Source organism: Girardinichthys multiradiatus, chromosome 9 (assembly GCF_021462225.1).
Source record: "Girardinichthys multiradiatus isolate DD_20200921_A chromosome 9, DD_fGirMul_XY1, whole genome shotgun sequence".
NCBI lineage: Eukaryota > Metazoa > Chordata > Actinopteri > Cyprinodontiformes > Goodeidae > Girardinichthys > Girardinichthys multiradiatus.
In genome coordinates, this window is record NC_061802.1 from 31734053 (window position 1) to 31760854 (window position 26802).

Below are 26802 nucleotides of genomic sequence, written 5' to 3' on the forward strand. Positions count from 1 at the left end.
CTTATTGCCGCTCTTCCATAAAGGCCAGATTTTTTGGATTGCATGACTCAGTCAATAGATTCTCCCACCTGAGCCAATGTGTAGGTAGTTCCTCCAGAGTTATGTTGGTCCTTTTGGCTTCATGTCTAAATAATGGTTTCCTTGCCTGGTCTGTCACTATTTTTGTTTTGGGATGATGGAATGATTTACCTGTCTCTACTCTGTGATGCTGTTTGTTCCCTAACAAACCTCTGAAGCGTTCACAGAAAAGCTGTATTAATACTCAGATAAAATGACACAGGTTAACTCTGTTCACTAGTTAGGAGACTTTGAAGACAGTTGTTTGTCTTGATTGTATTTGCGCCATTAGAGTAAAAGCAGCTTAATACAAATCCACAGCAAACTAAACATTGCATTGAAAATAAATAAAATGAAAATGAAACATTTTCATTTTATTTCACAATTCTTCCCTTTCCTTTAGTCGATTTATCATTACCACATAGTTTTGTGTGAAAAAATTTACAAAAGTTAAATTGGTATAAATATTAGTGCAAGGAACAATTATATAGTGGACATTATGCTCAGTTCTGCAAATAGATGCCACTCAGAGGAAAAAATAACAGCTGCTCCTCGTGAGTGGGATCAAATCTGCACATCCAGTTGGCGCAGATTAACAGTTAACCTGCTCGTGTCTTTATGTAAATGTGGACAAAGTGCAAAACGCGATCAGCTGAACAGAGGCAGGGATAGAGGCAGAGGATACCGGTTTCTCCTCTGGCAGGAACATGCAGACTGGGCTGAGGTTTTACATGAAGTCTCCTCACATATTGTAAAGAAAGAAAAACATGGCAACTCTGGAATTATACACAAAGGTGAACTAAACTTAATTTTTTTTATATTGATCAGTTTAGATTCTTTAACTTTCAAAACCAGCCCTTAAGATGACAGTTTGTTTAGATCAGTGTTCTTCAATCTCTCTCCGTTACCTGACTGACTTATATTACTTTACTAAATATCAGCAAAAAATGTAAACTTATTCTGTAAAACCAAATGAATAAGTTGGTGGTGAAAAATAGTCAAAGATGAAGGCAGTTCAGAGAGGATGACCAATGTTAATTTTTAACACAGTTTAAGAGCGTTTTGTGCTGATGGGTGACAAATTTCCAGCCTGGGTGGGGTAGGGAAATATGACAGCGTGTGATTTAGAATAAAAAGTTGTTATATAAAGATTATTTGCCTGCTAATGTTTGAATTGTTTTCATGTTTTTGTCTGCATCCTGCAGCATGTGTTTATTTTTTGGTTTTTAGCCATAAAACTGTTTTATAGTTACATCCTTAGAGGGTGCTGTGTGGTGTAGTGGTAGAGTGGTTGTGCCACATACAGAGGCTATAGTCCTCCACGCAGCCGTCCTGGGTTTGATTCCCGACCCTGGAAATTTTGCTGCATTTTTTTTCCCCCTTCTCTCTTTGTCAATTTCCTGTCTGCTAAAATAATAGTTGTTCACCTGCGAACGTCTGTTACTTCACCAGGGGGCAGGTGTGTGGGTCCCTGACCCAGAAGCAGTTTGGGTTTCAGCCACGCTCCTAAGAGACTACAAACCTGGAGAAGAACAGCTTCTACTGCAGCTCCAGAATGGAAACGTGAGCCATCGTGTTCCTTATTTCTCCACTAGTTGTCTTTATAAAGTTCTGTCGTTTGAAACTCTGTCACTAAATATGTATTAATCTGCTGCACAAAAGATCTCCAACTTGCATTTCTTTTGATAGGAGGTCCATTACTCTGTCGACTCCCCATCTGACCTCCCTCCTCTGGGGAACCCCGACATCTTGGAGGGGGAGAATGACCTGACAGCTCTCAGCTTCCTGCACGAGCCTGCTGTGCTGCACAACCTGCAGGTCCGGTTTCTGGACTACAACAGCATCTACACATACTGTGGTGAGAATAAAGAATGACCAGAAGAAAGCAGGGCACAGATAACAGAAACATATAAATTTGTTTGATTGATCAAAACAAATGTAGAACAATTTGGGTGGATGAAGACTGAACAGATTTGCGATGGTAATAAAAACAGTAGGCAGCTCCTGTTTGTGTTGTCAAAGCCCATAATCTCTCCAAATCGTAAACTCAAAGGTTAAGACTTGGAGGCAACTCCCTTATTCTCACAGTTTAGAAAACTCTTAAAAGATGTAATTGAACACAGAATCCTGAGAAATGTGTAATAGGAGTCATATTCATTTGAAACCACCTTGCAGAAGTGTTTGTACAATGAAAATTTGCATTATTTGGTCAGGTTTTCTTAATTAGAAATCTAAACAATGTTGTGTATATATATATATATATATATATATATATATATGTATATATACAGTGCCTTGCGAAAGTATTCGGCCCCCTTGAACTTTTCAACCTCTTGCCACATTTCAGGCTTCAAACATAAAGATATAAAATTCAAATTTTTTGTGAAGAATCAACAACAAGTGGGACGCAATCATGAAGTGGAATAAAATTTATTGGATGTGTCAAAGTTTTTTAACAAATAAAAAACTGAAAAGTGGGGCGTGCAATATTATTTGGCCCCCTTGCATTAATACTTTGTAGCTCCACCCTTTGCTGCAATTACAGCTGCAAGTCTCTCTATCAGTTTTGCACATCAAGAGACTGAAATTCTTGCCCATTCTTCCTTGCAAAACAGCTGGAGCTCAGTGAGGTTGGATGAAGAGTGTTCGTGAACAGCAGTCTTCAGCTCTTTCCACAGATTCTCAATTGGATTCAGGTCTGGACTTTGACTTGGCCATTCCAACACCTGGATACGTTTATTTGTGAACCATTCCATTGTAGATTTGGCTTTATGTTTTGGATCATTGTCTTGTTGGAAGATAAATCTCCATCCCAGTCTCAGGTCTCTTGCAGACTCCAACAGGTTATCTTCCAGAATGGTCCTGTATTTGGACCCATCCATCTTCCCATTAATTTTGACCATCTTCCCTGTCCCTGCTGATGAAAAGCAGGTCCAAACCATGATGCTGCCAACACCATGTTTGACAGTGGGGATGGTGTGTTCAGGGTGATGAGCTGTGTTGCTTTTACACCAAACATATCATTTTGCATTGTGGCCAAACAGTTAGATTTTGGTTTCATCTGACCAGAGCACCTTCTTCCACATGTTTGGTGTGTCTCCCAGGTGGTTTGTGGCAAACTTTAAACGAGACTTTTTATGGATATCTTTGAGAAATGGCTTTCTTCTTGAAACTCTTCCATAAAGGCTAGATTTGTGCAGTGTACGACTGATTGTTGTCCTATGGACAGACTCTCTCACCTCAGCTGTAGATCTCTGCAGTTCATCCAGAGTGATCATGGGCCTCTTGGCTGCATCTCTGATCAGTCTTCTCCTTGTTTGAGATGAAAGTTTATAGAGGGACGGCCGGGTCTTGGTAGATTTGCAGTGGTCTGATACTCCTTCCATTTCAATATGATTGCTTGCACAGTGCTCCTTGGGATGTTTAAAGCTTGGGAAATCTTTTTGTATCCAAATCCAGCTTTAAACTTCTCCACAACAGTATCTCAGACCTGCCTGGTGTGTTCCTTGGTCTTCATGATGCTCTCTGTGCTTTGAACACAACCCTGAGACTATCACAGTGCAGGTGCATTTATACGGAGACTTGATTACACACAGATGGATTCTATTTATCATCATCAGTCATTTGGGACAACATTGGATCATTCAGAGATCCTCACTGAACTTCTGGAGTGAGTTTGCTGCACTGAAAGTAAAGGGGCCGAATAATATTGCACGCCCCACTTTTCAGTTTTTTATTTGTTAAAAACGTTTGACACATCCATTAAATTTTATTCCACTTCACGATTGTGTCCCATTTGTTGATTCTTCACAAAAAATTAGAATTTTATATCTTTATGTTTGAAGCCTGAAATGTTTAAAGAGGTTGAAAAGTTCAAAGGGGCCGAATACTTTCGCGAGGCACTGTATATATATATATATATATATATATATATATATATATATATATATAATTTTTAAGTCTTGCCAACAATTCTCAGTCAGATTTAGGCTTAGACTTTGACTAGACCATTCTAACATATGAATATGCGCTAAATAATTTAATTCTATGATTGTTTTATGGATCATTGACCTGCTGAAAGAGAATCTCACCCCAGTCTGAAGCCTCCTACAGCTTCTAACACGTTTTCTTCCGGGACTGGCCATGTAAATAGCCCTATCCATCTTCCTGTCAACCACAACCAACATTCCTATACACACTACAGAAAAATATTCCCTCAGCATGACGCTGCCAGCACCGTGTTTTACACACTAAAGATATTGTACAATTATAACTTTTGCTTTACCAGTTTAATAAAAATCATAATTTTTAAATATATTTATTTTACAAACACAGCCTCCAGATATGCTATGCAATTTTAGCATTTGGACTCAGAAGCTAATTTAACTGTAATTTTGATCTTTCCTTCTGTGTCTGTCCCTCCAGGTATTGTGTTAGTTGCCATAAATCCCTACGATCAGCTACCCATATATGGTGAGGAGGTGATAGACGCTTACAGCGGTCAGGACATGGCTGACATGGAGCCTCACATCTTCTCTGTGGCCGAGGAGGCCTACTGCACCATGACCAGGTGAGAAGTCAAGGAGCAAACGTCGTGTTCACTCACAGCTCTAAATCTACGACGGCTATTTTTGTGCACAGGGAGGAGAGGAACCAGTCCATCATCATCAGTGGGGAGTCTGGCTCAGGAAAAACGGTCTCAGCCAAATTCACCATGCGTTACTTTGCTGTGGTTGGAGGAGCATCTCAGCAGACCAGGGTGGAGGAGAGGGTGCTGGCCTCAAACCCCATCATGGAGGTAAAGGAAAACAGTTTCACCCTCAGATATGTTCATTGCTTAAATGTTAGGTACAAAAATAATTGTGTTTTGTTTGCAGTCCATAGGGAATGCGAAAACCACTCGGAATGACAACAGCAGCCGCTTTGGGAAGTACATAGAGATTGGTTTTGGTAGGAATGGGGACATCATCGGGGCAAATATGCGGACATACCTGCTGGAGAAGTCAAGGGTTGTCTTTCAGGTGGGATTCTTCTGTTTTTTATCGCTGTCAGTTTAAAACATTTAATAATGCAAATACTCACGAATCTTTCTGCTTAACTGCTTTTATATGTGCAAGGCATCATCAGAAAGAAACTACCACATCTTCTATCAGCTGTGTTCAGCCAGAGAACTGCCTGAAATGAGATCGCTCAAACTGGGTGGGTCTCTGTTTCAAACTGGTTCTCATTTATTCTCATGTCCACTCTGCTAATAGACTAATTTATTTTTTACTTGATTGTTTAATGTTAGAGGCACCTGAATATTTCCACTACACTAACCAGGGAGCAGAGATGCAAATTCCTGGCACGAATGATCTGTCAGACCTGGAACGTACTCGCAATGCTTTCACCGTTCTCGGTATTCTGTGCTTAAATCTGCATGTTTGTAGGAATAAAAAGTTAAAAAGAAAACAGAAAAGCTTTGACTCCCTTGTGTTGAATCTGCAGGTGTGCAACCTGAACAACAAATGGAGCTCTTCAGGGTCCTGTCGGCTGTTATGCACCTGGGAAACGTCAACATTCAAGCCAGTGGGAGAAGCTCTGACAGAAGTTATATCAATGTAACAAATATTCTTCTTTTTCTAAAATGCTTTGTTAATTTTATGCCAGATGTAACAAAATGCAAACCAAATGTTTTGCTTTTGTCTCATTGTTTCATAGAATGTGTTATTCAAGATGTTTTTTGGCAAACGTGAGCCGGGCTTTTATGTTTAGCCATGGTTTTGGCCTTGGAACTCTTCCATTGATGCTATTTTTGCCCAGTCTCTTTCTTATTGTTGAATCACGAATATTGACTTTGTTTGAGGCATGTGATGGCTACAGTGCTTTAGTGTTTTGTGGGTTTTTTGTGACCACCTGGATAAGTTGTCCAGTCTTGGGAATGTTCACTGCTATTCCATGTTTTCTCCATGTGTGGATGATGCCCTATCACTGTGGTTCGGGAGTCCCAAAGCCTAAGAAAGGGTTTTGTAACCTTTTCCAGACTGATAAATGTCAATCACTTCATTTCTCATCTGTTCTTAAATTTCTCTAGATTGGGGCATGATTTGTTGCTCTTTGAGATCTTTTAGTGTACTTCATATTAGACAAGTCACCATATAAGTAATTCTTTTGATTCTACAGATTTTCACACTGGACCAATTTGCTTTTAGATAGATTTGTTTCTCCTAATAAATGAAATCATAATTTGAAAGCTACATTTTGTATATACTCGAGTCACCTTTATTTGATATTGAAATGTGTTTGATCTGAAACCTTCCACCGTAGCAGTATGAGGTTTGTTTTCTCTCTTCAGGCAGAGGACCGCTCTCTGGCTGTCTTCTCCAAGCTGTTAGGAGTTGAGCGATCTCAAATGGCTCACTGGCTGTGCAGCCGCAGACTTGCTGTGGGGGGAGAGATGCTGGTGAAGCCCATGACTGGTCAGCAGGCTCTAGAAGCCAGGGATGCTCTCGCCAAGCACATCTACGGTCAGCTGTTCACGTGGACGGTCCAGAGGCTCAACTCAGCCCTGCGATCGCAGAAGGGGAAGGCCAAATCTTTTATAGGAGTGTTAGACATCTATGGGTTAGTAATGAACGGTTCATATCTTATTGTGTACTTCTAAAATAGTTTGACAAGTCCCTCTTTGTCTTTGTTGGAGCAGGTTTGAGACCTTTGATCAGAACAGCTTTGAGCAGTTCTGTATAAATTATGCAAACGAAAAACTTCAGCAGCAGTTTAACAGGGTGAGTTATGCAACATGTTTTTCATATAGTCCTAAATGTGTTTGTTTTATGTTTTACAGAACTACAATATATTCATCAAAAGTCCTATTACCATGCCTTTGTTTTTTCATGTTTATTCTTTAGTTACGCCTTTTCACCTATGCCATTAAGTGCTACTTCCTGCTTTTTGTTTCAATTAAACATTTCTTATGCAAATAACAATGAATATTTGGTATCAATAACATAAGCTATACAAAATTAGAGGCAGTCCGTCAGGTTAATTGGCATAAAATCTGAAAACCCGGCAGAAATGTGGGAGCTGCAACCACTGTGACACTGTGCTGCAAACGAAATTATTTCTGGACTTGAACAGATGTCATGTATATGGGATGAAACATTATGATGTTTGTCTACAGATTTTAATATTTGGATATTTTATGTAGAAATGACAAAGGCGAGATTAAAACACAGCTCCAGAGCATAACAATGCTGTTTCAACAAGAAATATGAAGCAGTGGCATCACATAAACAAGAGGGAAATCTGAGGGGAAAAGTACATTGAAAGTGACTTCTATCAAGCAGTGGAAGTAGACATGCTGGGGTTGTTATATTTAATGTGATGTTCAATGTCCATTTCTCATCTGTTAATTTACATTCTTTGTCTTTAATCCATTTTATATCAATTCCTTTATTTTTATTTATTTATTTTTTAATATTGCTTTTTAATTTTTGTTCTGTTATTTTTTCCTATTTGCCTGTTTTGTTGTGGCCTATTATAAATTTTTTTTAAATATGCCCACCCAAAAAAAAAACTCACTGAGCAACCAGTCAGAGATGGAAAGCGTCTCTAGATGATGTAAAGTTGTAGTTTGTTAAGCGAAAATGATCTGAAGTTTTCTTTTTTAAATATTTTGTGCTTAACTGTTCCCTAAGTTTACCAAGTTATGCTTTTCTTTTTGTTTCAAGCATGTGTTCCACTTGGAGCAGGAGGAGTATGTCCGGGAGGAGCTGGCCTGGAATAGGATTGAATTCAGCGACAACCAGGAGTGTATCAATCTCATTGAAGGTCCCCTGGGAATATTTGATCTGCTAGATGAGGAGTGCAGGGTCAGTCTTAGTGTCTGTCTGTTTTGTTAACTAACTTAAGGCATCATCATTTTTACACTTTTCTCCTTCCAATTGCGGCCAAGGTTTTAGCTCATGATGGTTTTATTAATTTCCATCTAGAAGTCTAGAATTCGACAATAGATGCAGAGAACATGGTCCACTCGGACTCTAGGTCTCCAACATCCCCCGGGATCTGGTCGAAGCTCTCCTGGAGGTGGGAGTTGAATACATCCCTGGCCGAGGGCTCCGCCAGGCGTTCCCAGCAGACCCTCACTATGCGCTTGGGCCTGCCAAGTCTGTCTGGCTTTCTCCTCCTCCAGCGGATCCAACTCACCAGCAGGTGGTGATCATTGGACAGCTCAGCCCCTCTCTTCACTCGAGTGTCCAAAACATGCGGCCGAAGGTCTGATGATACGACAACAAAGTCGATCATCGACCTCCTGCCTAGGGTGTCCTGGTGCCAAGTGCACTGATGGACACCCTTATGTTTGAACATGGTGTTCGTTATGGACAATCCGTGACTAGCACAGAAGTCCAATAACAAAACACCACTCGGATTCAGATCGGGGAGGCCATTCCTCCCGATCACGCCTCTCCAGGTGTCACTGTCGTTCCCCACGTGTGCGTTGAAGTCCCCCAGCAGAATAATGGAGTCCCCGGGAGGGGCACTATCCAGCACCCCCGACAGGGACGCCAAGAAGGCAGGGTACTCTGCACTACCACTCGGCAGAAATGATAGTCAGAGACCTCTCCCCAACCCGAAGGCGCAGGGATACAACCCTCTCATCCACTGGGGTAAACCCCAACACGAGACGGCTGAGCTGGGGGGCAACAAGCAAACCCACACCAGCCCGCCGCCTCTCCCCGTGGGCCACTCCAGAGTAGAAGAGAGTCCAACCCCTCTCATGAACTTTGGGTCATGACCGAAAGAACGAGATCACGGATACAAGCGGCTGAAATGAGCTTCCTCCCTTAGAGATAGGGTGAGGAGCTCGGCCATCCGGGAGGGGCTCGGAGTAGAGCCGCTGCTCCTCCACATCGAGAGGAGCCAGTTGAGGTGGCCCGGGCATCTATACCGGATGCCTCCTGGACGCCTTCCTCGGGAGTTGTTCCAGGCACGTCCCACCGGGAGGAGGCCCAGGGGACGGCCCAGGACACGCTGGAGGGACTATGTCTCTCGGCTGGCCTGGGAACGCCTTGGGCTCCCCCTGGAGGAGCTGGAGGAGGTGTCTGGAGAGAGGGACGTCTGGGCGTCGCTGCTGAGTCTGCTGCCCCCGCGACCCGGTCCTGGATAAGCGGAAGACAACGAACGAACGAAGTCTAGAATTCATATGTATGTGAACACCAAATTCAGGCCAACCATAGAAGTCGTGATAAATTCAAATGTGAGCTTGCGAGGATTAACGAGGAAATTTGAACAGTGAGGAATAGGAGGTCAGAAGAAATATTTTCTAAAAACATGGAGACATAACAGACCAGCATCTTACCCAGGAATCTAAAAGCTTTTTTGTGGCAAGGACAGTCTGTCTGTAATTTGACCTCATTGCGAATAAAAAAAAAAATAATTTGGCATCATTCAGGTACTTTCTATGAAGGTTCTGACCACCACTGTAACTCTGATGCACATAGACTTGCACCAGCAATCTATTTATCCCAGTAACTGTCACCAGGATACTTAATATTAGCCAGGTATGCAGTTATTGTGTATAACATGGGGACAGTGAATCTCTGAAACTGAGACTGAAACCCTCACTTTTCCACAGATGATCAGTTTTATTTGTAAATGTTTAATTGCATTACAGTGATGGAGTTGTAGGTTTTATTTAAGAGCCTCAAAGTGACCCCTCAACCTCTATGTCCATCTACTGTTAACCATCACACAAAAACATGTGGTTTGGCACTAAAAACTTATTTCAAGTTAATGCTACAAACGTTGTACCAAGACTACTTTTGTGGATGAAGACAAATCCGTCTTCTTCACAGAAACTAGACTAGCTATAAGGGTCAAACTGACTCATTTTTTATATATTGCAGTCCCGTTATGTTTTTGTTTATTCTTTTGTTTATTCTAACAAGTCAGTTGAGGTGATTTAGACATCTGATGTTTTTCGGGCACGTTCTGCTGGGAGGAGACCCCGAGGCAGACCCAGACTATACTGGAGGGACTATATATCCCTGTTGGACTGGGAATGCTTTGGGGTCACCCAGAATGAACTAGAGAGTGTCGCTGGGGATGGTAGAGGGATGTCTGTTAGTTTCCCTCCTTGACAAGTTGCTTCCACTACAAGATATTGGATAAGCAGAAGAAAGAGATGGATGGATGGATGGATGGATGGATGGATGGATGGATGGATGGATGGATGGATGGATGGATGGATGGATGGATGGATGGATGGATGGATGGATGGATGGATGGATGGATGGATGGATGGATGGATGGATGGATGGATGGATGGATGGATGGATGGATGTGTTTGATGAAAAGCTCTAAAGCTGTTGTCTCTGTGAATGATTCAGATGCCTAAAGGGTCTGATGAAAACTGGGCACGAAAGCTGTATGACCAACACCTGACCAGTAAGCCCCATCCTCACTTCCGGAAACCCAGGATGACAAACAGCGCCTTCATTGTTTTCCACTTTGCTGACACAGTAAGGGATGAGATGCTCCATCCCTGATGTTGATCTCCAGTTTTCTCAAACTATATGACACCAACGTTTCATATGTGTTTTTGCACTAAATAGCTTTCTCCCCTCAAATCAGGTGCAATATGAATGCAGCGGCTTTTTAGACAAGAATCGAGACACAGTGTTTGAGGAGCTCATTAACATTCTCAAAGCAAGTCAGGTAGATATCTGAGAAATATAGAAATCAAACATTCATGTAAGATTTTCTCAGTAAATAGTGCATCCATGATCTGTCTGTATGTCTGTATCAGTTTGAGCTGGTAGCTGAGTTGTTCCAGCAGCAGGGAAGCACTCTATCTGTGGCCAATGGGAGTGTTCGCTCAGGAAAAAGAGCTGCCAAAGAACACAAGCTGACTGTAGGCTTTCAGGTGGGATAACTGCTCATTTTAAAAATTGACAACAGTGTTTCGTTAAGCCTCAGGCTCATAGTGCATTGTTTTGTTTTTGCCAGTTTCGTCAGTCCTTACAGATGTTAATGGACACACTAAATAGCACTACCCCTCACTATGTTCGCTGTATTAAACCCAATGATCAAAAAGCACCATTTATGTGAGTCTTTGCTGGGATTCTGTCATACTGAAACACTTATGCATATGTTTTACGTTGTGTCATTGCATATACTCATAAATGCCTTCCTCCACTTTTGCAGGTTTGACCCACAGAGGACGGTGCAGCAGCTGAGAGCTTGTGGGGTGCTAGAGACTATTCGTATCAGTGCAGCAGGTTATCCATCCAGGTGCTGAACACTTGTCAGGAGCTGATCTTACTCTTTGTAAACAGATTTTATACTAGAGCACCATAGATAAGGTGAAAGAGTATATCAGAAGTTAAAGGACGTCTAAAACTTCCATAATTTATATTTTTTAAGTTTAAAATTAAGTTAATGTTTATCTGATTTATTTGTGCATCCAGGTGGACGTATGAGGAGTTCTTCAGCAGGTATCGTGTTCTCCTGCGAGGACCCAAATGCCAGGATCAGGCTCAGGCCTCCTGCAGAGAGGCGCTGCCTCACCTGATCCCAGACACAGACCAGTACTGTTTTGGAAAGACCAAAGTGTTTTTTCGAGCGGGCCAGGTGGCTGTTCTGGAGAGGCTGAGATCTGAGCGACTGCGTGTCGCTGCTGTGATCATCCAGAGTCACGTCAAAGGCTGGCTGGCACGTACCAGATACAGCAGGATCCTGTGGGCAGCTGCTACCATTCAGAGATATAACCGAGGAGCTCTGGCAAGACGGTGAGGAGAGATGTGTTTATTATTAGGCTTCTAAGTCTGTGAACCTCTCAAAATCCTCTGTATATCTGCAAATAATACCTTACAGAAGTATTCATACCCCTTGTACTTTTTCACCTTTTGTCATTTTAGAACCACAAACCTTTATTGGGTTTTTAAGTGATAGACCAACACAATGTTGTGCAAAGTTGGCATGCTTTTGTATTCAGCACCTTTAGATAATAGGAAATACTGTTCAAACTAATTAGAAAATAGTTCTCCTGTGAATGTGAAGGCCTCAGAGGTTTGATAGTGAACATTATTGAACAAACTACATCATCCTGACCACAGCAGGAGTTCAGGGTTAAAGTTGTTCATGTTCTACTCTCTTCTACACTTCATCAACCTGAAAAAAGATAAACACCTGCCCTGCCCTGTCTTCCCCTTCTCTGTCTGTCCTTCTTCCTGTTGAGCTACTAATGGATAAAGGCCACCAATGCCCCTAAATCCACTCACCTTGGGGTGCCGAACGCTTAATGGGGGCTGACAGGGTTGGGGAGTTCGAGCTAAGTTTAGATTATTTCAGCTAATAATGATATGAGTCAGTCGTAGATTGTGTACTGAGCACTGAGCGTTTAGCCAAATACTTTCAGGCGATAAAACAAACAACATGGTAACATTTCAGTGGAAGTAAGTTTCTCTATTCCGACACAGTAGCACACTGTAAAACAGGGGTTAATTAAAAGTGACACAACTACTTGATGAACGTGGCAAGACTTGATGTGTCACAAAATGCTCTTTGTGTTTTCACGCTTAGACTCACATAGTTGATGTTAGACAAGTCAGTGTGTAAAACTAGCAAAATAGTGCTTTTTATGAGATTTAGCTGCTGTTGTTTTTTTCTTTTAATAAATGACCAACTTGCTAACTAACCAGTCCAAGTCTGATCATCATAAAACCTATTGTTGCTTATTTGGTGTGTGGCTGCAGATTGGCTCTGACCCTGCGCTACACTAAGGCTGCCATGGTGATCCAGAAGACCTACCGGATGCTGATGGTCAGACAGATTTTCCTCATGATTCGAAGCGCCACCGTCACCATCCAGGCCTTCACCAGGGGAACACTGGCCCGCCACAGATACAGACAGGTCAGCATTTAGTGCCAGCCAGTTGCGCCTCTTTATCTGCGTTTGTTTTTGGCTAAATCTGTTCTACTGTGATGACGATCTAAACTCTAATGTTGTGGGGTACAAGTTAAACTCACTTGGCTTGAACTATTTGAAAACGTCCTATTTTCCTACTCAGCTGATGGTAGAGAGGGCAGCTGTGCTGCTCCAGGCGAGGGTGCGTGGCTGGCTGGCAAAAGAGGCGTACCGTCGGGTGCATGCCGCGGTGGTATTCATGCAGTGTTGCGTACGCCGCAAGGCCAGCAGGAGAGAGCTGCTGAGACTGAAGGCTGAGGCCCGCTCAGTGGAGAAGTACAGAGAGCTCAACAAGGGCATGGAGGTGAAACTCATGCAGCTGCAGCTCAGGGTAGACCAACAGGTGGGTCACAAAGAGATTTGTTTTTTCAACACAAAAATCGTTTGTGTTAGAGTTTGTTTTTCATCACGTTTCTGTTTGACAAGGCAAGGGAGAGTTCAGCTCTGAGAGAGACTCTCAACGCAGAGCGAGAGACTGCCAGTGCTGAGCTGGATGCTCTGAGGGGGATTATACAGAAACTGGAGAGCCAGAAACAGATGAAGCCACCACCCTCCCCAGTTATCAGTGAGAAGGAGGTAGAGGAAAGGAGGAGAGCGGAGGAGAAAGCGGCACAGGAGATCCTTCGACTCACGCGGGTAAAGTAATCCAAATTAAACTACAATAGACATTTCCTGCCTTTATCTTTTATTGATAATTTCTCTGAATTTTTAATGCTCATCTCATTATTGAAGGAGCTGCAAGCATTACAGAAAGACAAGGACTGTATTTGCAAAGCGAAGGAAGATATCTCTGCTCGCTTACATGAGAAAGAGAAAACACAAGAAGGTGCAGCTCCACTTCCTCACCTCTCTGCATGAATCTCTGCCTTTTTTCTCCTTTTTAAACACTTGCTCCTCGCTCTCTATCCTCTATGTGCATACAGAGTGTGTGCAAAAGGCTGTGCTACAGGCCAGTGCAGCTCTACGGTCAGAGTTGGATGAGGAGAAGATGAAGTACCAGGGTCTCCTAAGGGAGCTCAGCAGACTGGAGCAAAGATATGACAACCTAAAGGAGATGAATCTGCTCACTGAGGTTTACAGCTGCACTTAAAGGATACATTGCTCTTAAACTTCTGAATAATAGCTTGATATCTTTCTCTCCTCCCAACACAGCATGCCAGGGGACACAGAAGGACCGACTCGGCACAGAGTCTGAGCTTAGAGCCTCTCTCTCCGTCCTCGACTCCACTGTCGCCTCAGTCTCTCACCCCCCTCTCGGTGTCCCCTTTCACATCTGCGTTCCCTTCCCCAGAGGAGCAGCGCAGGGTCAGTGTGACGTCCTCCACTCTGGAGAGGAGACTCTCAGTGTGGAGCTCAGATGCACCACTGGTGAGGAAACACCTGAGAAGGAACATGACAAAACTTTTTTTTTAACATTTTATGACACACATGGATCTGTTCATGTTGGCTTTGACAGGACCAGCTGATGGAGATGATGGACGTGGCCAAAGACCCAGCGGTGAAGAAAAAAGGAGAAGACTTGGAGTATGCTTATGATGCCGTACGAGTGGCCAACAAGTCAGTCCTTCAGCTTTGTGTTGTGCTTTATACATTGCCTTGGGAAGTATTGACAACCTTGCACTTTCCTACATTTTGTCACATTACCACCACAATCTTTAGTAAGCTCGTACTCGTACTCGTCGTCTTCCACTATCCGGGACCAGGTCGCAAGGGCAACAGACTCAGTAGAGACACCCAGACACCCCCTCCATACAGACATAGTCCCTCCACCGTGTTCTGGGCCATCCCCTGGGCCTCCTCCCGGTGGGATGTGCCTGGAACACCTCTCAAGGAAGGCGTCCTGGAGGCATCCGGTATAGATGCCCGAGCCACCTCAACTGGCTCCTCTTGTGGAGGACCAGCGACTTTACTCTGAGCCCCTCCCGGATGGCCAAGCTTCTCACCCTATCTTTAAGGGAATGCCCGGCCACCCTATGGAAGAAGCTCATTTCAGCTGCTTGTATCCGGGATCTCGTTCTTTCGGTCATGACCCAAAGTTCATGGCCATAGGTGAGGGTAGGAACGTAGACCGACCGGTAAATCGAGAGCTTCGATTTTCGGCTCAGCTCTCTCTTCACCACAACACGGACCGGCACAGCGTCCCCAGCCGCACCGATCCGTCTGTCGTTCTCCCGCTCCATTCTCCCCTCACTCGAGAACAAGACCCCAAGATACTTGAACTCCTCCTCTTGAGGCAGGTTCTCCCCTCCAACCTGAAGAGGACAAGCCACCATTTCTGGTCGAGAACCATGGCGTCGGACTTGGAGGAGCTGATCTTCATCCCAGCTGCTTCAAAATTTGGCTGCGAATCGCCCCAGTGCATGCTGTAGGTCTTGGCTAGAGGGGGCCAGCAGGACCACGTCATCTGCAAAAAGAAGAGACGAAATCCACTGGTTCCCAAACCACACCCCCTCCGGCCCTTGGCTGCGCCTAGAAATCCTGTCCATAAAAGTTATGAACAGGACCGGTGACAAAGGGCAGCCCTGCCGGAGTCCATCATGCACCGGGAACAGGTCCGACTTAGTGCCGGCAATGCGAACCAAACTCTTGCTCCGCTCGTACAGGGACCAGATGGCCCCTAATAAAGGGCTCCCGACTCCATACTCCTGGAGCACCCCCCACAGGGCACCACGAGGGACACAGTCGAATGCTTTCTCCAGGTCCACAAAACACATGTGGACCGGTTGGGCAAACTCCCATGAATCCTCGAGCACCCTGCAGAGGGTGTAGATCTGGTCCAGTGTTCCACGGTCGGGACGAAAACCACACTGCTCCTCATGAAGCCGAGGTTCGACTATCGGCTGGACTCTCTTCTCCAATACCCTGGTGTAGGCCTTACCAGGGAGGCTGAGGAGTGTGATCCCCCTGTAGTTGGAACACACCCTCCGGTCACCCTTCTTATGAAGGGGGACCACCACCCCAGTCTGCCAGTCCAGAGGCACTGTCCCCAACCGCCACGCAATGTTGAAGTGGTGTGTCAACCATAACAATGACTGCCCCACAACATCCAGAGACTTGAGGTATTCAGGGCGGATCTCATCCACCCCCGAAGCCTTGCCACCATGGAGCTTTTTAACCACCTCGGTGACTTCAGCCTGGGTGATGAAAGAGTCTAACCCCGAGTCCCCAGCCCCTGTTTCCACCAGGGAATGCGTGATGGCAGGATTGAGGAGATCCTCGAAGTACTCCTTCCACCGCCCGATAATGCCCCCAGTCGAGGTCAGCAGCCTCCCACCCCCACTGTAAACAGTGTTGGCAAAGCTCTGCTTCCCCCTCCTGAGGCGATGGACGGTTTGCCAGAATCGCTTCGAGGCTAACCGGTAGTCCTTCTCTATGGCCTCACTGAACTCCTCCCGGGCCCGGGTTTTTGTCTCTGCCACAGCCTGGGCCGTGGCACGCTTGGCCTCACGGTACCCGTCAGCCGCCTCAGGAGTCCCACAAGCCAACCACAGCAGACAGGACTCCTTCTTCAGCTTTACAGTGTCCCTTACTGCCGGTGTCCACCACCGGGCTCAGGGATTGCCTGCCATGACAGGCACCGCAGCAACCCCAACTGAGACGCCAAGAAGGCCAGGTACTCTGCACTGCCGCTCGGCCCGTAGGCCGAAACAACAGTCAGAGACCTGTTCCCAACCCAAAGGCGCAGGGATGCGACCCTCTTTTCCACTGGGGTAAACCCCAACACGAGACAGCTGAGCTGGGGGGCAACAAGCAAACCCAACCCCAGCCCGCTGCCTCTCCCCGTGGGCCACTCCAGAATAGAAGAGAGTCCAGCCCCTCTCGAGGAGATGGGTTCCAGAGCCCACGCTGTGCGACGTGAGCCCGACTATTTCTAGTCAATATCTCTGGACCTCCCGCACAAGCTCAGGCTCCTTTCCCCCCCAGCGAGGTGACATTCCACGTCCCTAGAGCCAGCCTAAGCATCCAGAGATCGGGGCGCCAAGGTCTTCACCTTCGTCTGCTGCCCAATCCTCTTTGCACCAGTCCCTCATGGTTCCCCTGCAGGTGGTGGGCCCACTGGGAGATGGCCTTGCGTCTCTCGTTCGGACTTGGCCCGGCCAGGTCCCACGAGGAGCATCCCACCACCAGGCGCTCTCTAACGAGTCCTGACCCCAAGCCTGGCTCCAGGGTTGGAGCCTGGCTCCACCGTACCTGGCGATGTCACATGCCTTGTTTTTGTGGTCCTCATGAAGGTGTCTTAAACCGCTCAATGTCTGACCCATCACCTAGAGCCTGTTTGCCATGGGAGACCCTACATGGGGCATTTAAGCCCCAAACAACATAGCCTCTAGGATCATTCGAGCACTCAAACCCTTCCACCACGTTAAGGTGGCAGTTCAAGGAGGTCTTTTGTAAGCCTTATTGGGATTTTATGTAATAAACTAATAAAGTTGGATTGGAAACCAATAGATCAATACTTTATAGAACCAGCTGACACTGCCATTACAACTGCATGTCTTTTGGGGTATGACCATGTCAATTTTGCACATGTAGATATAGTTTTTTATCCAGGTTTTCTTTGTAAAAGTCCTCAAACTCAGTTAGATTGGATGGAGAGCAATTTTGTCTTGTCAAAGATTCTCAAGTGAACTTTGACTGTGCTGTTTTAAAATACTATTATGACCTAGTCCTTGCTAAAGAAAAGCCTCCCACAGCATGATGCTGCCACCACCATAGTCACAGCAGAGATGGTGTATTCACCCACAATATGTCTTCTTCATGTGACCAGAACACCTTTATTTTGCATTTTCTCTGTCCTCTACATTACTTGTAGAAATGGCTAACAGGACTTCTTTTTGTTTTCTTCATAGTACTCTTCCATAAATGATAGATGATAAATATTTGTCATGTTTAAAAGTTCTTTAAAACTTAGCTGTGCAATCTGCATCTCTCCCAGAGTTTCATAGACCTCTTGGCTGCTTCTGTGATTATTCATGCATGCTCTTTCCATATTTGGATGAAGAACTGATCAGTGCTCCATTAGATGTTTTAAAGTTTGGAGTATTATTTTATAGCCTAACCCTGCTTTAAACGTCTCCTCAACTTCCCCCTGACATGTCTGCTGTGTTTCTTGGTCTTCATGATCCTGTTTGTTCATTAATCTTCTCTAAGAGGGCTCTGAAGTCCTCACAGAAAAGCTAGATTTATATTGAGATTACATTTCACACAAGTGGACTCTGCTTAATAACTGACTTCTGAAGGAAATGTATTGAATTTTATGAAAAAAACAAACATATTCCTTCTACTTCACAATTATGAACTACTTTGTGTGGTTTGTCACATAAAATAAAACGCATTAGAGGTTCATAATAAAATGTGGAACGTTTCCAGGGGACTGCATATCCATATATATTTTGTGCATGGAGTTTTTAGTAATGGGCCTCAATCTGTCCTAATGCCTGTTTCAGGTTTCTGGAGATCCAGCTGCAGAAGCAGCAGAGTCAGTGGAGGGAGGAGATCGAGGCTTTGAGGAACCAGCTCAGTCAGGCGATCTGTTGTGGTTCCTCTGCAAAGAAACAGGTGGGAATTCATCTGTATCACCTCTTATATTAATGTAATTTAGTTGTACTAAACAACAGTAGTATTACAAGTTAATATTGGATTGTAGTTGTTGGTTTACCTGTTTTTTCCATGTTTGTGTTCTGATTTATCCACACTGAAGCAAACAGGGATCAGAATCTGCTAATTTAAGTTGCCATTTAAATGAAACATTCTACAAGTCACTGTGACGCATCTAATTCTCCTATTGTGACTGGACCACACCATATCAGGAACCTCAAGTTAGGACTGTGAATGTTTCTTCCTGAAGGATCTGTGGGAGCTGCTAGAAGCCAGAGAATTTGAGTGCATGAGGCTGCGGAGGGAGCTGAAGGAGCTGAGAAACACAGTGTCTCTCAGACATCTGCTGACACACAGTGAGACTTCACCTGATATCTCTGTAGTGATTTTACTTCACATAGGGCTCAGTGAGAAAGATCTACAGTCCTGTGATGTTTTCTTTATTTGCAATTTTCTCTTCCACATTCAGTCATGTTTTGATGTTTTCTTTTATTTCCAGTTTCCCCGTTAGCTCCGACCACAGATACATCCTGTCCTGCTCAGCTGAAACCAGCAGGAGTCACAGGTATGCTGGAGTGCCGGAAAAGAGACGAAACCAAGCTCATCAAAAGCCTCATCACAGGTGAGGTTCATCTTACCTATCACCTTCCACTTGTATTAGTACCCATGGTAAAGGTGTGTAAAAAACCTTTCATTTCATTTGTATTGCATAGTAAGCATAGAGTAAGCTTTGGAAATCTTTCTACCTTCCTTGCCATCATCCTTCTTGCTGTGCGTTGCGGTAAAAAAAAAAAACTAAGGTCCTTTTCCAGTCTTGTTTGTCACAGTTCCACTTGTTTTATTTTATTCATTATTGCTCTGACCATGGATGTGGGCAGCAGCTATGTTCTTGTAGACAATTCCTGACCTATGAAGATCATGGTGATGGAGGCCTGGCTCGTTTCAAAGATGTTTGTTGAGCTTCCTCATAGGAGTCTTCTCTTACAGCTCCCAGATGGTGTATCTTAGTCTATCATCATAGTGTCAGCTTCTATTTTAAATATCTTTACTATAAATGCTTTACATGTTGGTAAGCGTTTCTTCTTCAGTGTTTAACATAAAGGACTTATTTTTGTGCCTTTTTTAACTTTGCTATAAAAATACACAGTCACTATTGTTTAACATTTTAACCCAAAAAATTTAAGATGTGCTTGCATTCCTGTCTCTCTGTGTGGCTGGCCTGTAGCACTTCACACACTTGCTGTCTTTGGAGCATCTGCCCCACTTCCCTCATTTATATTGTGGGATGATCCCAGGCTGTCTCTGCTGTGATTGGCCGCATGGTGCGCCCCTCAAAGGAGAGTTCTTCCCCTGCCTGCATGTTTCTCAGTGGAGGAGAGCTGGAGTTCAATTCGGTTTTATTTATATAGCGCCAATTCACAACACATGTTGTCTCAAGGCACTTCACAACAGTCAGGTACAAACATTCCAATTAATCCTAACCATTGAACAGTGCAGTCAGATTCAGTTATTTATTCAAATTGGATAAAAAAATTTTCTATCTAAGGAAACCCAGAGATCATATTTCTCCTATTTTAGCTTCCCTTCATTGGCTCCCTGTTAAATTCAGAATGGAATTTAAAATACTCCTCCTCACATATAAAGCTCTTAATGATCTAGCTCCATCATACATCAGAGATCTGATTGTTCCATATGTTCCTAACAGGGCACTTTGTTCTCAGACTGCAGGTTTACTGGTGGTTCCTAGAGTCTCTAGAAGTAGAATGGGAGGCAGATCCTTTAGTTATCAGGCTTCTCTCCTGTGGAACCAGCTCCCGGTTTTGGTCCGTGAGGCAGGCACCCTGTCTACTTTTAAGGCTAGGCTTAAAACTTTCCTTTTTGATAAAGCTTATAGCTAGAGTGGCTTAGGTTATCAGGGAGGGAGCCTTCCTTCCTCCCCGTTTGTTGGAGTAATGGGTTGTCAGGTTTAGCCTAAACCGGCTCAGTTATGGTTGAGGTGCAAACACACCCTCCATTTCAGCTACCTGTATGACCCCTTCTCTTTTCCAATGGTTATAATCAGTCTGACAGTGAGAGGTATCCCAATTCAAATTGCTGCATGTCACTGACTGGATGCAATCAGCTGGGTTTCCTTAGATAGAAAAACTTTTTATCCAATTTGAATAAAAAGCTAACTCCAACTGCACTGTTCAATGGTTAGGATTAATAGGAATGTATGTACCTGACTTTTGTGAAGTGCCTTGAGACGACATGTGTTGTGAATTGGCGCTATATAAATAAAACTGAATTGAATTGAATTGCATCGAGTCAGAGATTTGTAGCATTCCCTCCTCCTGGATGAGCATGTAGAGACAGTGGACAGTCCCTGGCGTTGACTTTGCAGCAATCCCTCATACTGAGCATGCATGACAGTGGAGAGGAAAAACTCCCTTTTAACAGGAAGAAACCTCCAGCAGAACCAGGCTCAGTGTGAGCGGCCATCTGCCACGACCGACTGGGGGTTTGAGAGAACAGAGCAGAGACACAAAGAGAACAAAGAAGCCCTGATCCAGGAGTACTTTCTATGGGAAGAAAAAGTAAATGTTAATGGATGTAGCTCCTTTAGTCGTTTCACCTAGAAAGAAAGAACAGATAAACTCTGAGCCAGTTTTCAAGGATAGAGTCTGAAAGAGAGCACACATAGAGTTAGCCACAGTAAAAGCTCAGTCAATTGCTATGTCTAGGAGAGAGAAAAGGTTAAACACTCAAAGACAGGGCCAAGTAGATAATCGGTAGAGGGTGAGCATTAAGTTGTTGCCAGCAGAAGCTTGGACGATGCCCCTCTCCAGAAAGGTGTCACAGGTAGACACAGAGTCAGGCCAGGTGTAGCTTCTAGGAAGAGAAAAGAGAGAACAAGGTTAAAAGCTGAAATAACAGCAAACAATGCAAAATTGGAGAGTAGTGTGAGAATGTAGCGAAGAGGGTGAAAGTGGTTGTTATGTCCTCCAGCAGCCTAAGCCTATAGCAGCATAACTACACAGATAGTTTCAGTTCAGATTATTTAGTTAAACGGCGCTTATTTACAACAATGTCGTCTCAAGGCACCTCACAAAGGGTCCCACTGATGGTCATTGTTATACTAAAAACCACAAGGATTGGGATACCTCTCTCTGTCAGACTGATTATAACCATTGGAAAAGAGAGGGGATCATACAGGTAGCTGAAATGGAGGGTGTGTTTGCACCTCAACCATAACTGAGCCGGTTTAGGCTAAACCTGACTCCCCCTTACTCCAACCAACAGGGCGGGAGGAAGGCTCCTTCCTTAATAAATTCAGCCACTCTAACTATAAGCTTTATCAAAAAGGAAAGTTTTAAGCCTAGCCTTAAAAGTAGACAGGGTGTCTGCCTCACGGACTAAAACTGGGAGCTGGTTCCACAGGAGAGGAGCCTGATAACTAAATGATCTGCCTCCCATTCTACTTCTAGAGACTCTAGGAACCACCAGTAAACCTGCAGTCTGAGAACAAAGTGCCCTGTTAGGAACATATGGAACAATCAGATCTCTGATGTATGATGGAGCTAAATCATTAAGGACTTTATATGTGAGGAGGAGAATTTTAAATTCTATTCTGGATTTAACAGGGAGCCAATGAAGGGAAGCTAAAATAGGAGAAATATGATCTCTCTTTTTAATTTTCATCATTTGCAGCATTTTGAATCAGCTAAAGGCTTTTAACTGCATTTTGTGGACATCCTGATAGTAAAGAATTACAATAGTCCAGCCTTGAAGTAACAAATGCATGGACTAGTTTTTCAGCGTCACTCCTGGATAGGATATTTCTAATTTTGGCAATGTTCTGGAGGTGAAAGAAGGAAATCCTAGAAACCTGTTTAATATGGGATTTAATTGACATGTCCTGGTCAAAAGTAACACCAAGATTTTTTACTTTATTATCAGAGGTCAATTTAATGCCATCCAGGTTAAGTGATTGACTAAGCAGTTTCTTTTTTAAAGACTCCGGTCCAAAGACAACAGGAGGAGTTAAAGCTTCGGCTATCTCAGATGGGAGATGACTCTGCTTTTAGAGCCACCTCGTTCGGGGACGACACATCACTAGAGGATCAACACACATCTGACTGACTTGGGTGGGATCTTCTCTAGTGGCTAAGAGAAATGGGTCTGTGTGTCAAGTCATTTTTCCACTAAGGAAACGAGGTGTAATGGATAAAAGTTCATGCATTCTCCCTGATCATCCTTGAGATGCTTCTCCAACTTGATCGGTGACCACCTGTGGTAAATTTAGTCCATGAAGAATAATTGCAGTGGAACTCAGTAAGGTCTCACAGTTAAAGTGCTGATTAACGGAAACCTAGGAATGAAGTCAAAGGAGCTGTCTGTAGACCTCAGAGGCCAGATTGTGTCAAGGGATAAATCTGGGGAAGTATTATAAAAAAGGCTTTGACAGCACTGAATGTCCCAAAAAGCAAAACAGTCTCATTTATTTAGAAATGGATGACGTTAAAACCAACATAGGCCTCCCTAGATCTGGTTGCCTGACCAAACTTAATAATTGGGAAAGAAGGATCTTGGTCAGAAAGGTGACCAAAAACCCAGGGTTTGCACTGCAAATTGGTCATTTGCAGTGTAGTTCAGTAATCACTAATCCTCTCTCTGTTCTTCAGACATCCCTCCTGACAGCGCGCTGGCTCTGCCTCTTGGTCTGCCGGCCAGCGTGATCTTCCTTTGCATCCGTCAGGCTGACTGCAGTGGAGACCAAGCTCGAGCTCGCTCGCTCTGCAGTGCCGCCCTTGTTGCCATGAAGACTACTCTGAAGGTAACCTGAGCACTGATCTTTCCACACGTGCCAGAAGGTAGACGTATAATTTAATTATAGAGGCAAATCCCATCGTGTTAGGTGGAAAAAGGCATCTGCAACCAACTTTCAAGCCCTGCAAATCTATTTCAATAATTAAATGTTTACAAAAATGATTACTGAAGAATACTTGCTATGTTTTTGTCATTGTAGTCTTGTACTAACAGTATTTTTCTTAACATTTCTCTCTCGCAGAAGCAAACAAATGATCTCAATATGACTGCTCTGTGGCTGAAAAATGTTTGTCTTTTGCATGACCTGTTGATCCAACACTCCCCAAAACAGGTAGCTAACATTTGCTTTCATTTGTTGGTTATTTTCAGTTTACTAATTGGATATATTTGCGTTTCTTAATGTAGACACAGTCTGGTTGTGGTTTCTGTAGAATAAGTCTTCATTGTTTGACTGCCAGAGCCTAGACTCAGATGAGCTGATTTCTATGACGACTGACCTGAGCGACTTGATCCGCTCCCTGAGTGACCTATGTATCCAGGCCTATCAGCAGCTACTCTCCATCACTGAGACACAGCTGCAGAAACTCATAGGTAACTCTACAATGACCTGATTCTGATGCTGCTAATGTTCTTCCCTCCATAAAACTTTCTATTTTCCTCCTTCTCTCCCTTAGTCCCAGCCCTTTTGGAAAGCGAGACCATAGCTGGTCTGTCCGGCTCGGCAGTGAAACTAATTGTATCCAGGAAGCGGGCGGGCTCAGACCCTCGTCCCGTTGGAGCTGACGCTCCCACCATGGCCTCTGTATTGAGGCAGCTCGGAGCCCTTCACACTGCCCTGAGCTGCCAGTCTCTGCCCCTGAGTCTAGCAGAGCAGGCTTTCCGGCAGATGACCTACCTCATCTGTGCCTGTGCTCTCAACAACCTGCTGCTGAGGAAAGACATGTGCTGCTGGAGTCGCGGGATGCAAATACGGTAAACACACTCACAAATAAATCCCCATGCTTGGGCTATTTATCCATTTAGTAAATTTTAATGTAAAACATTATGTGTACAGGTCAGCAAATAAGGCAGAAAGAGTATCATGAACAGCCTTACTAAAGTGTCCAAACCAGTTAACTTAATTGTACACTTTATCACTACAATCTCCATAATAGGGACGCAGAAGAAAATATTAAATGGTTTATAAAATGTTTGAAATTAAAAAGATGAAAATTGTGGCATGTGTATATGTATTGAGTCAGTACCACCAAGTCTTTTGGAGTATGTGTCTACCAGCTTAGTCACACTGGATGGAGATCATCTGTGAATATCAGTTTCTATTATAGGTCTGTAAGTTTAGGGCTGCTGTCCTACTAAAAGGTGAACCTTTGCTTCAGTCTCAAGTCTTTTGCAGCCTGTAACATATTTTCTTCTAGGATCTTGCAGTATTTACCTACACCCACCTTCCCATCAACTCTGAGCAGCTTCCCTGTCCCTGCTGAAGCAAGCATTTCCACAGCATGATGCTCCCGCCATCATGTTTCACAATGAGGCTGGTGTGTTTGCGGTGTTAATTTTCTGGCACACATGTTTTAAAGTTAAGACCAAGAAGTTCAGTTTTGGTCTCACCTGACCAGCTCACCTGTGACAAACTGCTGGGGCAAGACTGGAAAACATGTTCCGATTTTTATTTATAAAAAATTGTGAAAACTATTGAGCAATTTCCTTCCACATAAAAATGATGCATTATTTTGTGTTGGTCTATCAAATGAAATTATAAGAAAATACATATCTTTGTGGTTGTAATGTGGAAAGATATAGAAATGTCAATTTTTACATACAAAAGAGATTAAATTCGACTAATCTTTGGCAGCAGCGGTGCTTAGGAACGGTAACTCGCGTGGCAGTTTAATACCTAACTCATATTCTTGTAAAAATGTTTTTTCATCCTTTCAGCTACAATGTCAGTTTGCTTGAAGAGTGGTTGCGCAGCCGAGGTCTGCAGGCAGGGGGCGCTGTGGCTACACTGGAGCCACTCATCCAGGCAGCTCAGCTGCTGCAGGTGGGGAAAAAGACTGCTGCAGATGCTCAGGCCATAGTTCGTACTTGCACTGCTCTCTCCAGCACGCAGGTAGGTCTATTTCTTAATTCTGCAAATTTTTTTTTTTTCAAGCCTCTTTGGGTATTTCATTTTGTTTTACAGATTGTGAAGATTCTGACTCTCTACACTCCTCACAGTGATCTTGATGAAAAAGTCACTATAAATTTCATTCGCACCGTCCAGGTACTGTCTGTACCCGCAAGGTCTGACATATTGATTCATTTAAAAAATTGCCTCTCATGCCAGTCTTTTCTGTTCCTAGGAGCTCGTCAAAGGTCGCTCTGACACTCAGCCTGCACAGCTCCTTTTGGAAGTAAGAAGAGTGTTCCCTGTCACATTTCCCTACTCGCCTCCCCCGGCCCTCAGTGCAGAGGAATTAGTCATCCCAGACTCCCTCAAGATCTCTTTTCTACGCAGAGCCTAAAATAGTGGAGCCAAATATTTGACTGCTGATATGTTTAATTTTGCCCTCTAAAATTTAAACAGCTTTCTGGGGCTGTTATGCATTTAATCATTCTCAGATCATTAGTAGCTCTAAAATGCTCAACAAAAAGTTAATCATTAGTCTGTAATAAGGTCTCGAGTTATATGCATCTACACAAACTGAATAAGACCAAGATTACTGATCTTTACTCCCTTTTTTGGGGCAAAAATAGGTACAGATTTAGTTCTATAATGACATAAGAAGACCCAAACAAACAGGTAAAGATCTGTTATTCTGATATGATATTGCAACAAAAAAAAAAAAGAAAGAAAAATCCAGCCACTCTTCACTAGACAAGGACCTATGTTTATCTTGCTTCCATGCACTTTGAGAATGGGAAGGGAAGAAAACTCCAATCACGCTGTTGACAAAATGCAGCAAATAGTGAGTGGCATTTTGGTGTCCTTATGTTTTCCACACAAACAGAAGTTTTCTACATGCTAATTGGTTGTTTGGGAGGCATGGCAGGTAAAGTTTTTTTCTGTACTGCCATCACAAACTTAAACATATGGATTTTTTTAAACTCTACTCTGATTGGCAGATGAGTTTAAGATTGATATTTTTCACTTACAGCTAATTAGGAGTTTGTGGAAAGGCACCCTATGTCCATTGTTATACATAAGGTGGAGGATCTGTGATGCTGTGGGCCTATTTATTTTTCAGAAGACCCTGGGAACCTTGTTAGTGTGTAGCATCATGAACTCTCTTGAATGCATAGATAATATGGGAAATTTAGCAGGATAAAGATCCTAAACATACAGAACAGACCAAAAGTTTGGACACACCTTCTCATTCAAAGAGTTGTCTTTATTTTCATGACTATGAATAT

At 43.6% G+C, this 26802-nt stretch overlaps 1 protein-coding gene across 2 annotated transcripts; it reads left to right on the plus strand.

The window, feature by feature from the left end:
* Window positions 1–720: 720 nt before the first annotated feature.
* Window positions 721–26501, plus strand: si:dkey-110c1.10 (unconventional myosin-Vb). 2 transcript variants are annotated; one of them, XM_047375086.1, is made up of 35 exons: window positions 721–851; window positions 1510–1620; window positions 1747–1915; window positions 4483–4627; window positions 4699–4855; window positions 4935–5078; window positions 5175–5256; window positions 5348–5455; window positions 5545–5657; window positions 6392–6660; window positions 6740–6821; window positions 7767–7907; window positions 10425–10556; window positions 10669–10752; window positions 10844–10960; window positions 11044–11141; window positions 11242–11328; window positions 11505–11825; window positions 12792–12948; window positions 13106–13345; window positions 13429–13638; window positions 13735–13828; window positions 13926–14074; window positions 14155–14370; window positions 14459–14559; window positions 18450–18561; window positions 18851–18956; window positions 19100–19222; window positions 23265–23416; window positions 23651–23740; window positions 23841–24000; window positions 24084–24381; window positions 25345–25519; window positions 25592–25672; window positions 25752–26501. In XM_047375086.1, exons 1-35 carry the CDS (start codon window positions 825–827, stop codon window positions 25911–25913), a joined length of 5013 nt encoding a protein of 1670 aa, XP_047231042.1. In that variant the 5' UTR covers window positions 721–824; the 3' UTR covers window positions 25914–26501. The 2 variants fall into 2 exon arrangements, with proteins under 2 accessions (XP_047231042.1, XP_047231043.1); XM_047375087.1 differs by having other exon boundaries at window positions 23868–24000.
* The last annotated feature ends 301 nt before the right edge of the window (window positions 26502–26802 follow it).